The following is a 13,087-nucleotide window of genomic DNA, read 5'->3' as shown; positions in this document are numbered from 1 at the left end:
GGGACACTCAGACCTTCCTCAGGCGTCTCTGCCAAGGGACCCAGCCTAGGGGGAACACAGGCCTTTTCTCTGAGAAGCGGGGCATCCGTCTGGGTCACTGCCCCTCACCCCACCCTCCAGTTGCTGTCCATGACCAGATCGAATGTCCGTGACCAGATCAGGTGCCCATGACCAGATTGGATGCCCGTGACCAGATCAGGTGCCCATGACCAGATCGGGTGCCCATGACCAGATCGGATGCCCGTGACCAGATCAGGTGCCCATGACCAGATCGGGTGCCCATGACCAGATCAGGTGCCCATGACCAGATCGGATGCGGGCAGCAGGGCAGTGTCTCGGTGTTCAGCCCTGGCCTTGAATCTGCACAAGCTGGGTGGCCTTTGAGTTTTAGGGAGATGCTGCTATGAACGGGGACAGATTGCCAGGTCATGCCAGTGCCAGGGATGGGGTCTTTCTACGGATGCCTGTGTCCGGCACTGTGAGCGGCTCATGGTTCCTCCTGCGGGGCCTGCTGGGCCTACGAGGGTCCCATGCAGCGCGTTCACCAGTGCCTTCTCTCCACTGTGGTTCATGACAAAGCTGCCAGGCTGCAAGCGCCTCTGTGGGAAGAGCCTCCAGACGGGAGGAGTAGACAGCGGGGACTGCTGTTGCTGTCCTGGTGTGCCCCAACCTTTGTTCACCCCAAGACCGCTTGTGTGTTGAAACCTCACACTGAGCTCATGGTCATTGGGAGCCCGGGGCTGAGGGCAGAGGCCCACCTGCACCAGGGTTCCAGAGGCCCCATTTGTCACAGGCTCTGGGATCGGGCCTGACTAACATTTATCTCTTGAAGCAGGGCCTGTACAGGCAAGATGGGGTCTGGGGCTTGGTCCCAGCGCCCCCTGCCAAGGGTGTAGTGGGCCAGGACTGACCTTCCAGGGCAGCAGAGCTAGCGCCAGTCCTCACAGGGGCTCCATTTCCAGTGCCAGGCCTGCTTGGCAGTGGCACTTCTCCAGCGTGCTGCCCCTGAGACCCAGGGGGGTCTGAGATTCGCCACTTCTGTCCTGCTTCCTCTTCTGAAAGTCACAGCAGCCACTGGGGTGAACCCTCCCCTCGGCCCTTGGCTTCTGTTCACCATGAGAGACCCTGTTCCTGCTGCCTCCAGTGGGTCATTTACCAACCATCCTCCCTGGGCACAGCCTCTTATCATCAGAGGTGGAGGCAGCACCTGGGGCCACCAGTGCTTGCACAGCACCCGGAACTGGTGCTGACCGGCGGTTGGCACGTGGAGCCCACAGCATAGGCCCGCTGTTCCAAGAGCTGGCTTTTCAGCTGGGATGAGAGGCATTCATTTACTCCCTGGGACTTCCTGAGTTCCTCTCTGTGCCAGGCATCCTGTTAGCGATGGGATACAGCAGGGAGCAGGCACTCTGGGGCCAGGTCTCAGAACTGCATCCTTGCAGAGGGGGCCACCAAGCCTATCCTGTCTGGGAGCTCCAGCTGCTGCCGTGACACTATGTGGAAAGGGGGCTGGGAGGGAGGCGGTGGGAGCCGTTCGTCATGCCTGTGTCTTGGGCTGGGGCAGGCGGGGCTGGATGCCCACCCCCGTGAGCTCTAGATGAGCATCAGCGAGGCCCTTGGCTGCTGGAGGATGTCTCTTTCCTGTCTAGCAGCCTTGACCCTTCTTCCAGCCAGAGGCGCTCCTGATTTATTCCAAGGTCCTTAGTCTGGGGATGCATTTCTTTAGGGGCAATGCTCCTTGCAGAGCTCCAAAGCTGGTCTTCCACCATCTCACCGTTCCCCAAGCCTATCCCTGATTTCCCTGACTGCCGGGTGGGACCAGCGTTTGCTTCACCTCTGTGTCCCGCTCAGCATGAGACACAGCCACACCTCCACCGTCAGTGCAGGCTGGGAACACTGGTGTGAGTCTCCCATGGCGGGGCCTCTCTGACCTGGGATGTTCGCCCTGCTCTCAGCAGGAGGGCTATGCCAGAACTCTGGGGTTTCCTGAAGTTCCCCAGGCACCTCCACACTGGCACGGGGCTAACTGTCTTTTTCTCTTTGGTTTTAGGGTCCACCTGGCCCCCAGGGTCCGATCGGCTACCCAGGTCCTCGAGGAGTCAAGGTGAGAGAGACTCACGCCGCTCCAGGTCATCCTGGAGGTCAGGGTTGGGACTGCGGGCCTTGGCGTGGCTGGTTTGTGGGAATTCTCTGTGGTTTAATGTCCCTGCTCTTCAAACCGGAGTAGCCCAGTCCTCCCAGTCACTTATGTGGATGCTAGGTCTCAGGACAGCGGGCCTGAGCAGGCGAGGGTGTGACCAACCGGAGTCAGGAGGGCTGATATGGAGCGTGGGACAGTCTGCAGTCTGTGGTGATGAAGCCAGGGGCGCGCTGGCAGCCATCTTTCAGGACGGGACACGTCCTTTTGCTTCTTGCCTCTTTTATTGTTGCCATTTGTCAGGCTTCTGCCACTCTCCTCAGAGACAGCAGATCCCGGCTGAGGCCAAGAGCCTGGCCTCTTTCCTGCCATTTGCACATTCCGAATGAGAAAGAGAATCTGTCTCCGCTGATAGCATCTGGGCGGACCAGCCCCGTCGCAAGGCGGAGCTCATGGGAGCTGTCCATTTATTCACAATCAATCGTGTTTCTGGCATGAAGGGCTCTGACAACCTCGTTACGTGGGACGCACGGCTCCAGAGCACTATCCCAGACACAGGTGCCCTCCGTCACAGCCCAGCTAACTGTGTTTGCTCTGAGCTGGGTAATGCAATCTCGAGTTGTGCAGCTCTCTGGACACGGCCCGTTCTGTGTAGACAGACATACGCCTAGGAGCATGCGGACCAGCTCTCTTCCTCCTCTGAGAATGGGGACTTGCGGTATCTTAAAGGCTCGTGATGACTCTTTCCTTCAAGATGCTTTTAACTGGAATGTGAAGGAATATGTGTGTATATATAGCAACTAGTCAAGCTTGAGGGATTTGTAGAAATGACTCATCAGCTCCGCTGCCCCTCACCTCCCTGGTCCAAAGGGCTTTATGCTTTTCAAACACTGTTGCGCATCAGAAGTGTGTGGCCGCCCTGGGGCATGGAGGCCGACTGGAAACTGCCTCCTGCTCCGAATCAACCTCCTGACTCAGGCTGGTCACCCCGTCACCTGCTCTGAGAGCCCAAGACATCAGTGTTCAGTGACGTGCCCCAAATTCCACTAAAAGCGAGGCTGCTGTCAGAAATCAAACCAGATTCAAAATCGTGTGTCCCACCCTTGTCACCGGGAGGCCCCGACTTCCATTTCCCGGGAATGAGGACGTTCCAAGTTCACGAGGTCCTGAAGAGAGACCTCCCAACGGTTGGGAGCCTGAGGCGAGTCAGGTTTTTCCCTAAAGCCAGCTTCTAGCAGCAAAATGCCTAGCAAATTTTATAAGGGTGATAATTTAGCAGAAATGCTGATTATGTGAGTTCTATAGCATGTTTATTTTACAAATTCCTGTCGCATAGCAGGAGCCTCTGCCAACTCCCATACATGGCTAATTGCATAACGCTGCTCTGTGAGCTAAAAAGGTGTTTGCTTTAAAATGTTTATGGAGAATGCTCTTATCTTGTCTATCTGATTAAAATTCATTCATGACATGAGCAATCCAGTTAGACTTGGAAGCAGAGGGTGGAAGGAAAACTGAGGTTTAAAATAATTTGCGTCGGGGAAAAAGTTTCTCATGCTCCCGTGCATTTGGAAATGTGAGTGGTGTTGGCGCCTCACGAGCTTGGCCCGGGCGGTGGTGATGGCGGCAGGGCGTGGGATTGTGTGGGCCAAGCTGCCGCCGTTGGAGGTGAATAGTCCTCGGTGAGAGCGGGCCCGTTATTTTCCACCAAAGCCCTACTTTCTTCCCGGGAAAAGGTTCTTAGTCCATTGGAGCTGCTACAATAAAAAGACCCTAAAATGGGTGACTTGTAAACAACAGGAAATTATTTCTCACCGTCCTGGAGGCTGGGAAGTCCAAGATCACAGTAGCAGCAGATTCAGTGTCTGGGGAGGGCTGCCATCTGGTTCCCTGATGGTCCCCTCTCACTGTGTCCTCACATAGCAGAAGAGGGGGGGATGAGCACCCTGGGGCCTCTGGTGAGGGTACTAATCCTAATAACAGGGGCTCCACCTTGTGACCCAGTCACCTCCCACGGCCCCACCTCCTAGTTCCATTGCCTTGGGTGTTGGGGTTCACCATATGAGTTTTTGGTGGACACACGATGTTCAGGTCACAGCAGGCTCCCTTTGTGTTCCTCTGAGTTCACTGACCTTTGGCCCGCCCCCAGGCTTCCCTCTGCCTTGCACTTCTGAAGAGGCACCCATTTCAACCTGACTGTCAACAGAGTCAAATCCACCCTTTCTTTAGCCCCCAGCTGCTAGGAGGTTGCCGGGCGGCCTAAAATATGAGTTCACATCCAGGCCTTGGGCAAAAGCCTGCCCCTCTCTGGGCTACATGCACATCTAGCCCCAGCCGTGCTGCAGCTCCTGAATGCTCCTTGCTGGGGCGGCTGGCTGGCTGTGTCACAGATGCTCCAGTCCAGCCCTTCCCAGCCAGGGCCACTTCCTGCATGACTGAGGAGTGCCCTCTAATGGGAGGTACCGCACACCCCACCATGCACACAGCAGCCCCAATGTCAATAGCCCCGTGGCCGAGAAACTCTGGGAAGTGCTGGTTCTGTCTAGTTGGTCCCATTGCTCTGATGGGGATCCTAAAACGCTAGAACTGTAGGACCGGGAGGGGTCTCAGGGGGCTGTGGTCCTACCTGCCTGCTCTCAGCAGGGCGTGGGCAGGGTGGGAGCAGCAGCGTCGCCCAGCCTGCCCAGCGAGAGGGAGGAGAGCTGGTGCCAATGCCCCCTGGATGCCGTACCAGGGAGTTTATTGCTCCTGAAAAATAATACCAGCCACACAAACCCCGTCCCCCAGGATTCACGGCAGGGAGGGGCAGCTGGACATCACCTTGCATTTAGGATCAGACACTGCTGAGCAGGCTCAACCCTGAGTGTATTCTCAACCACACCTGCGATTTTCCTGTGTGCTTCAGAGGAAATAAGCAGAATCTCAAGTTGCTATTCTATTTTGCAAGTATGCTGAGAACTCAAAATTGCCCTAAGAAAAGAAAGTAGCTCATCTCCAGAAAGCCCTTCTCTGTGGCGTTCTGGGGCTATTGTGTCTGAGGCGATGCCGCACCGTGGTGAGACGGCAGGTGGTTTTCCAGGGTCCCCAGCTCTGTGTCAGCCCTCGTGGGCCTACCTGTTCTCTTTTCCTCTGGGGGCTTCCAGCCAGGATTGCTTCGGAAGAAGGCGTCTGTAGGAAAAAACCACCACCAAGTGCTTAGAAACCACTCGCCTCTCAGCAGTTGGCCCAGCTGAGTCACTTCTCACCTTCCTGGGCTGCCCGGGCCCACAGGTGCTGCCAAGTGCGTGCTGTGCTCAGCGGGGGCAGCGGCCTGCAGCAGGCTGTTCTGAGCGTCCTCGCGGCTTGGCTGGCCGTTCCCACTCGGCCCTGGAATACGCATGCTGTGTTAGTCCGGTGCTTCCTCTCCATCGTGAGGTCCACGTCCCGTCTCAGGCTCGGGTAGAGATTAGCATGGGAGAGGTTTGTTTGGAGTCGGCCTCCCTGCCTGGGCCAGTGCTGTTTCTGAGCTGTGCCCTGTCCCCCCAAGGCACTCCATACTGGCCCGCATTAGTGTGCCAAGTGCCAGGCCAGGTGAACTAGAGCTGCTTCGAGCCCACCTTGCCCTTCCGGCTGCCTCCGCCCTGTCCTGGGTGTGCGGGGAGGTGTCCCAGGCCTCTCTGCTAGTGGTGGCGGCCAGATGTGGAGCAGACATGACTTCGGCAATGGTGCGTGCAGGCATAGTGGCAGAGCTCTTGCTTGTCCCCTGTGCTCCAAATCCTCCAGTGATTATGGTTCAGGGCAACCACGCCGCTGCTCTGTCTGCGTGGCTGGAAGTGCCTTGCAGCTGGCACTGGAGTGGAAGGTGCTTCTGCAGTTACATCCGCAGCTCCTTGGGAGGGCCAGGGCACGCAGCCCAAGCCCAGCCACCTCTGCAGAAAGGAGCACCTCTGTGTCTCCATCCCTTCCCAGAGCCCCTCCCTCTCCAGGACCTGGGGAAAGGCCAGAACTGCCAAGTATGTGGGAAGTTCTGACCACCAGAGGGCAGCCGGCAGCCCCTGCGTCCTCCAGTGCTCTGTGGCCCTGGCTTCAGCCTCAGCCTGGAATCCCGGTGCGGGGGGCAGTGTGGCTTCTCTCTCTCTCACATCCCATGGGCAGGTGGCCTGAGGTAGCCCGAGGTAGTCTCTCTAGCTAAAAGTCACCCTGCTGGGAGGGCTGAAGTCAAAGACATTAACGGCAAGGGTGCGGCTGCATAATTCTACCCACAGATTTACCTCCACTGCCCCAGGCGCTTGGCACAGTGAGAGCGTCAGAGAAATAGTCCTGGCCCCCGTCCCAGAAACTCCTGTTCAGCAAGGAGGTGGGATGGTGTGTCCTGAACTCATGACAACTGCAATAAATGTTATCGTCATTACTTAGTAATATCACAGTATCATCTATTCATGATGACACAGAATTGAAATACTCAGATGGCACTGGGCTTTTGCTTATTGAAACCTACTGTGTGCTGGGTGCTAGGTGCTGTCCTGAGGGCTTAGCAGGCATTTCCCTCCCAATAGTGGTAATGAGTTGAGGGTTGTCGTCCTCTCCACTTCCCAAATGAGGAAACTGAGTCTCGGGCATTGTCAGAGGCCGTGGAGGGGAAGCTGGGACCTAATCAAATCTACCTGACTCGGACTTCACTTCCTGCTTCCTCCCAAACCTCTGAAAGGTGGGGGTGTTTCTAGAAGATGATGCTGTAACGGGAAGCAGGAGGGGTGTGTGGGCTGTGGGGTGTGGGCCCTTGGAAGGGCAGACCCAGAGCTTGGGCTGGAAGGCCAGGGATGGGCTTGGGTCTTTGCATAAATAGGAGTCAGTGGAGTCAGCCCAGGAATCGTGGACACGCTGGGCCTCCCGAGGCCACAGGGGGACACGTGGGAAGAAGTGTGTTGAGGGCAGGGCGCTGGCCTCATCTGTCTGCTTTGGAGAGCTCAGCCTGTCTTGACACTTGGGACTTGGACCTGCGCCTGCGACAGCTCTAGGGAGGCTGAGATTTGTAAACAGTCACTCCTTTTTCTTTTCCTACCCGCACAGGGGGCCGATGGCATCCGTGGTCTGAAGGGCACGAAGGGTGAGAAGGTAAGTCTGTCCTTGCAGCCGTGGAGCCCTCTGCTTAGTCCAGAGCCCAATTCCAGCCGGCGGGCCCCTCCCGCAATGCTTCTTCCATGAAACCAGCTGAGGTGGACGTCGCCTCTGAGTATTGAGGGGAATTGATGCCACTCTGTGGAAAGCGTCTGTTTGCAGACGGAAGAACAATGAGTTGAGGAGGATGGGCCCTCAGGTACCCTGGAGCACATCTCCTAGCAGAGCTGAGTGGGTCCAGGGTTTGTGCCTCTGCACAAGGCGGCCTTGACCCCAGAGAAAACACACAGGCCCCCATGTGCCCGCGGGGGCCAGTAGACACCTGTCACCCTCCCCACTCCCAGGTGGGGCCACCCTGCATGGCCACTGGCATGAGGGTCCATTTAGTTGTTAGACGTTCTTCCCTGGGCAGCCCAAGCAGCAGAAACTCACCATGCACCAGAGCCAGGCAGGGAGGGAGAGAGGCCGTGCCATCGGCCATGGTCCGTGGGTGCAAGTCAGGCCTAGCGGATCACTGTGGTGAAAACAAAGCTAACGACACCTCCATGCATGCCTGCCAGAGTCAGAAGGTTGGGTACAGCCTGCAGCGGCGACAGCCTGAGCCACATGGAGCTGCGTGGCCGGCCACCTTTCTCTTCTCACTCTGGTGGAACGAAGCTCACAGCCAAATCCAAGGCCCAGTTATGACACAGATTTAGGCCTCAGGGCGGCCTCACCGTGCCACCCTCCCCACTGTGGCCTAACTGTGCGGGTTCACCCTGCCGTGCCGTGTAGCCACGCAGTACTTGCTTTCCATAAAGCACACTGGGCCCCTTCGCTGGGCAGACCCTGGGCTCTCCCCTGGCCACGGTGGCCTGTGGGGCTGGAGTGCGGGTGCTGGCGTCTGCTGCTGGGATGGTCCACGTGCCGAGACTCATTTGCCACCTGTCGAAGATGTCGCTTGGATCCTTTCTTGTGAAATCTGCCAGCCTTAAAGCCATTCCCGAGGGGACACATCGAGTGGCCACAGCTGAATCAGAAACGACGCGGCAGCAGGAATGCCCTTGTTCCATGGCGTTTGCTGAGAGTGCTTGTCCCTGGTTTCTGTTCTTAGTGGCTGCCCTTGTGGGAGGACCAGCCAAGAGGCCTGAGCCTGTGCCATCTCGGTTCCTTCCTGAGGGTACCCGCACAGCGGAACCCTAAGTCTGCATCCAAGCAAGCTGAGCCGTTTGGCCTCTCCAAGAGCACTGCTTTCTACACGGAGCCCGTCGGGGCTTCGGAACACGAGGCCCTGACGACACAGGGTCTCCATCCCGTTGGTCCCCAGGGAGGCTCCCACACCTGAGGACCTTTCATCCTTTCCAAGGTGGCTTCAGAGAGTCCAGCTTTGCCACTTGATCTTGTCACATTTGTCCCTAGCCAGAGACAGGGCTACTTGAGATGATATTGATGAGGCTGTGCAGGGGACGCCTTCTTGCCAGGACAACTACCGCACTGTTCCCGAGGGCCACGCGGGCAGCCCGAGATGGTCTGGGGAAGGAGGGGAGCAGCGTCAAGGGGCCGTCTTTGTGGACTTCTGCGTTATTTGTGGCCGCTGCTAAGCTTCCAGCACTGTGTGAACAGTGCGAACAGGGGCCTTGAGGTCCTGGGGGCCCTGGGAGCTGGCGCTGGCTGGAGAGGGCTGGATTCTCACTGCACAGAAGGCTGCCTGCCTTGCGTGTGCTCCCAGCCAGGCCCTGAATGTTTACGACCTGGCTGAGTCCCCAGATCCTGTCCTTTCACTCTTTTTGGATCAAGATGTGTTCCCTGAATAATGAGAGGAAAAGCCCAGCCAAGGGCCTTCTCTAGGAGCCACCCGTGCCCTCTGTGGAAGGATCTGAGGGCTTTTGCCCTGTGGTTTCCTGGACGGGGAAAGTCTAGACCAGGGACTCGGACAGCAGGGCAGCCTCACTTGTGTCCCAGATTCACCAGCAGCCCTGGGGTGTGCGGGCCGCCGACTTCCCCTGCCACCCTCAGGAACAACCGCCACCCTTCAGAAAGCACTGCCTGTTACTGCAGGCCTTAGGGATTCTTTGCGGGGGCATTTTCATCCAGCTCCCCGTCCTCAACTGTCACCCCCTTTACCCGTCGCTTCAGTGCTGATGGGATGCCACAAAGTGCACTGAGAAACGATGCCGGGAGCTCGGGGGCCTGGGCTTGCTGAGGCCTCACCATGCAGAACTTTCAGATTCAAACTGGGCCTGCCTGAGAAGCAGGGACGCAGCTCTCTCCAGCTTCAGGATGTTACAGCTGGGAAATGCAGACCTCACGGGAATGCCATTCTCGAGGGACGGGCCCCAAGCCTACCCTCGAGTCCGGGGTGTGTGCTGCCCCTCAAGGGTGGGGGACCTGGTGCTGAGCGTGGTCGTTTAGAGCGGGGAAGGGACCGCCAGGGAGGCGGGTCCTCTTGCCTGGACTAAGGCACTCTCTTGTCCCGTATTCAGGGTGAAGACGGCTTTCCTGGGTTTAAAGGAGACATGGGCATCAAGGGTGATCGGGTGAGCATCTCGGGTTTGGGATCTGGGCTGGGGAAAGGCCAGGTGGGCTTGGCCATGTGGGAGGGGGTGGGGATGTTTACTGCTACAGGGCAGCTTCTCAGAAAGGAGGTAAATTCTCGGTAGAGACTCCTGGTGGGAAGGGGACAGTGGCCTGGAGCCCAGGGCCCGATTCTCTCCAGCTCCTCTTCACCTCCTCCTCCTCAGCTTGCCCCCTGGGGACTGGGAATAGCCTGTGGTCGCCAGCTGCTCCGCCCAGCGTCCCACACAAGGGGTCAGTGGGGCTGGGTTCATTTCTGGCTGCTCCGGTGGATTGCAGAGTTATTCACCTGATCGAGCGATAAGCCATGCCTGGGAAGAGGAAGGAGAGCAGCTCTGGAAATGACCCAGCTTACCCAAGCAGCATAGCTGCTCCCCAGGCCACAGGGCCGGCGCCCACAGGGCAGCACGCGACGTGGGTCTAGGATCCCTGTGAGCCTGGGGAGCATCCTGGTCCCCAAACAGTTCTTCAGGGGCCCTGGGACTCCCACACAGTCCTGTGGTCTGTGATATTGGCTCAGGAGAAGCCACAGCAACCTGGCTTGTTTTTAAATGAATGATTTAGCTCGGCTCCAGAGAAAGCCGGTGGGTGCTGGGAGGGACTGGGGCTTGCCCGCAACCACAGAAAGCCACAGGCTGCATATTCCTATAATTAAAGAGAAGGCGATACCAAGGGCATGAAGGAAGGGTAGGGAGCTCTTTGAGCAGCCAGGGCGGCCAAAACTCTCTTGGAGGTTTCCCCAGTAACCTCTCAGTGAGCAGGAGCCCGGCAGAAGGAGCCGAGATGCCTCGGCCTCCAGTGGGCACAGCCGTGGTGGCAGCTGTGCACGCACCGGGACGGACATCTGTCGGCGGTAGCATGGCTGTCACCCAGCTGCCGCAATCGTCCCCCTGCAGCGCCGGCTCGCAGGTGGCTTTCCAGAACAGGAAAGCCCCACACACTTGGCACTTCGTCCCAACCTGGCAGGCAAAAGGCAGAGGCAATCTGCACCTCTGTGGGAAGGAAGGGGGAGGGAGGAGGGGATCTGTTTCGCAACGCTGTCCCAGTTAAGTGGCTGCTAGAGGCGCCCATTCTAGAACTCCTTTCGTAGTGGAAGGTTCCTGAATCCCCACATCTCAGCGGCCTTTCAGTTTGATGGTGAAAGTCCTTTTCTTCTCCTTTCTGATGGCTCTGTTCACACATGTGGCGTCCACATGATGAGGCTGCAGCTTCAGAAGAGATGACACACATTCCTGTGCCAGGGCTCCGAGAGTGGAGCTCTTGTTGCCATGGGACAAGGGTGGGATGCAGGGGTGGGACCCGTCCTGAGCCCAGGGAACAGGACCCCACATCCGGAACTCTTCAGAGAGCACAGCCTGGGGCTTTGCACCTTCTCGGTGCTCTGTAAATGTGTGCAGGATTATTTTGTTGAACGAGGGACAGAGAGGTCCTGACCCAATGACAGGTTAGAGCTTCAGAATGAGGAAGTTATTAATTTTTCTCTGAGTAATACACACTTTTGTTGTGGAGTTGAACCACTGCTTTACAGCTGCTCTTGGAGACAGATGATCAGAGGAGGATTCGTCCATTGCTGGACAAAGGGTGCCCAGAAGGGTATTTGGAGACTCTGCCGTGGCGCTACCATTGCCTGGGCAGGCTCCAGAGCCCTCTGCCCTGTCTGAGCCCCGAGCTCCCAATCTGTAACTTGGGGAAGTTGGACGAGATGGAATTTAAGCCCGTCTGTTGCTGGGACGCCTCCTGTGGCTCTCCCGTGTGCTGGTTATGCCCAGGTAACCGCCCGATCGGGGCTGGGGCCCACTTCCATACCTCCTGGGGCTTCAGAAGAAGCAGCAGCTCCCAGTCACTGCTCTATTTGGAGAAATAGCAATTCAGAGCTACTATTGTTAACCAAAGTTATTTTAGCCAAGAGGCACTCAATTTAGAGAAGGTAATTGGGAAGTAGGAGCAGGCAGCCTTGAGAAAATAAATAGCAGGCAACCTCAGTGCAGCTTCCACAGAGCCCGGAATTCGCGGCACAATGTGCTCGTTTGGTCAGTGGCTCCAGGAGCAGCCCGGCGGCCTGAGTGAGGCGGAGCTGAGCTGGTGGAGCAGCTCAGACCACAGGGTGCCTGTAAGCCGTCCCCTTGCTCTCACAACAGTGGTGGAGAATAGTGTGTGTGTGTAGGGGGGGTCCTCTTACCTCCTCTTTTCTGGCTTGCAGGGGGAGATCGGCCCGCCCGGTCCCAGGGGAGAAGATGGCCCTGAAGGCCCGAAGGGTCGCGGAGGTCCCAATGGTGATCCCGGTCCTCTGGGGCCCCCTGGGGAGAAGGTTTGTGATGTGGGACTTTCAGCCACTTTCTTGGGAGGGATCTGACAGGCCCTTCCCCATGGCCTCGGGCTCCTGTTGGCTGTGGCTGCCCCAGGCATGGGGTGGGGGTGATTCCTGAGCGGCTCCTGTCTCCACCCTGGGCTCTTGTTGCTGCTCCTGTGAAGCTGTTTGTTGAATGACAACCCTTACCTTGTCCCGGGTTCAGCCCTTCCCAGCCCTCCACCATTGCCTTGGAGGGCTCCTTCCTCCCAGTGGCTACAAAGCCTGCGTTCTGAGCCCCAACATTCCAGGACCCCGTCCTTGTCACATTCCCGCCACCACACCTGGGTAATAACGGTGTCCCCACCATGGCCTGAAGGTGCGGCAGACTGGCAGGAAGGAAGGCCGGAGTCCACGGAGCAGGCTCTGGGGCACGCAGCCATCCATAGGCCTGCAGTTTCCAGCTGCAGGAGGCTCCTGGGCCAGCCACACACCCTGCTCCACCCTGTTTCCACCCTGGGCTCCGGCAGGAATGGTGCATGCAGTGGCCCAGACTTGTCGTCCCATCCTGCCAGGTGGACCCATACAGAAGGGCTCAGAGGTGCCCCGAGATGAAGAACACTCTGAGCTGGGGCACTTGCCTCTAACTGCTTTGCTCCACAGTGAAACGACCTCTCCTCCAGGGGCCTTCGCTTCTCCCTCGGTGCAGGGACCATCGGGTACCCGCTGGACTTCATGGGTGCTGGCAGTCACCCCCCACCCAGGGCAGGCAGGGGTTCTGCATGACGACGTGTGCCCCGGCCTCTGGAAACCACACCCTCCTCCTCCAGGCCCCCGCCAGAACACACGTCTCCATTCTGCTCCGAGGAAACGGATGGAGCAATACCGTGCTGGCCATTAATGCAACTCTTTCTTCCCCCAGGGAAAACTCGGAGTCCCAGGGTTACCAGGGTACCCAGGAAGACAAGGACCAAAGGTAACTTCCGGCCGTGTTAGGTGTCCCGGGACAGGTGGAC

At 57.9% G+C, this 13,087-nt stretch overlaps 1 protein-coding gene across 1 annotated transcript in view; it reads left to right on the top strand.

Moving 5' to 3' along the window:
* COL5A1 (collagen, type V, alpha 1) overlaps positions 1-13,087 on the top strand; it is a 185,901-nt gene that overhangs the window by 87,812 nt on the left and 85,002 nt on the right. Inside the window, exons 26-30 of the mRNA XM_011991540.1 lie at positions 2,051-2,104; positions 7,184-7,228; positions 9,694-9,747; positions 11,985-12,092; positions 12,994-13,047. Of these exons, the coding sequence (XP_011846930.1) occupies positions 2,051-2,104; positions 7,184-7,228; positions 9,694-9,747; positions 11,985-12,092; positions 12,994-13,047 (315 nt within the window). The remainder of the gene's footprint in view (positions 1-2,050; positions 2,105-7,183; positions 7,229-9,693; positions 9,748-11,984; positions 12,093-12,993; positions 13,048-13,087) is intronic.

Source organism: Mandrillus leucophaeus, unplaced genomic scaffold (genome assembly GCF_000951045.1).
Source record: "Mandrillus leucophaeus isolate KB7577 unplaced genomic scaffold, Mleu.le_1.0 Scaffold398, whole genome shotgun sequence".
In the NCBI taxonomy this organism is placed as follows: domain Eukaryota; kingdom Metazoa; phylum Chordata; class Mammalia; order Primates; family Cercopithecidae; genus Mandrillus; species Mandrillus leucophaeus.
Note: the sequence above shows the minus strand (reverse complement) of the source record. Positions and strands in the feature narration are given on the sequence as shown.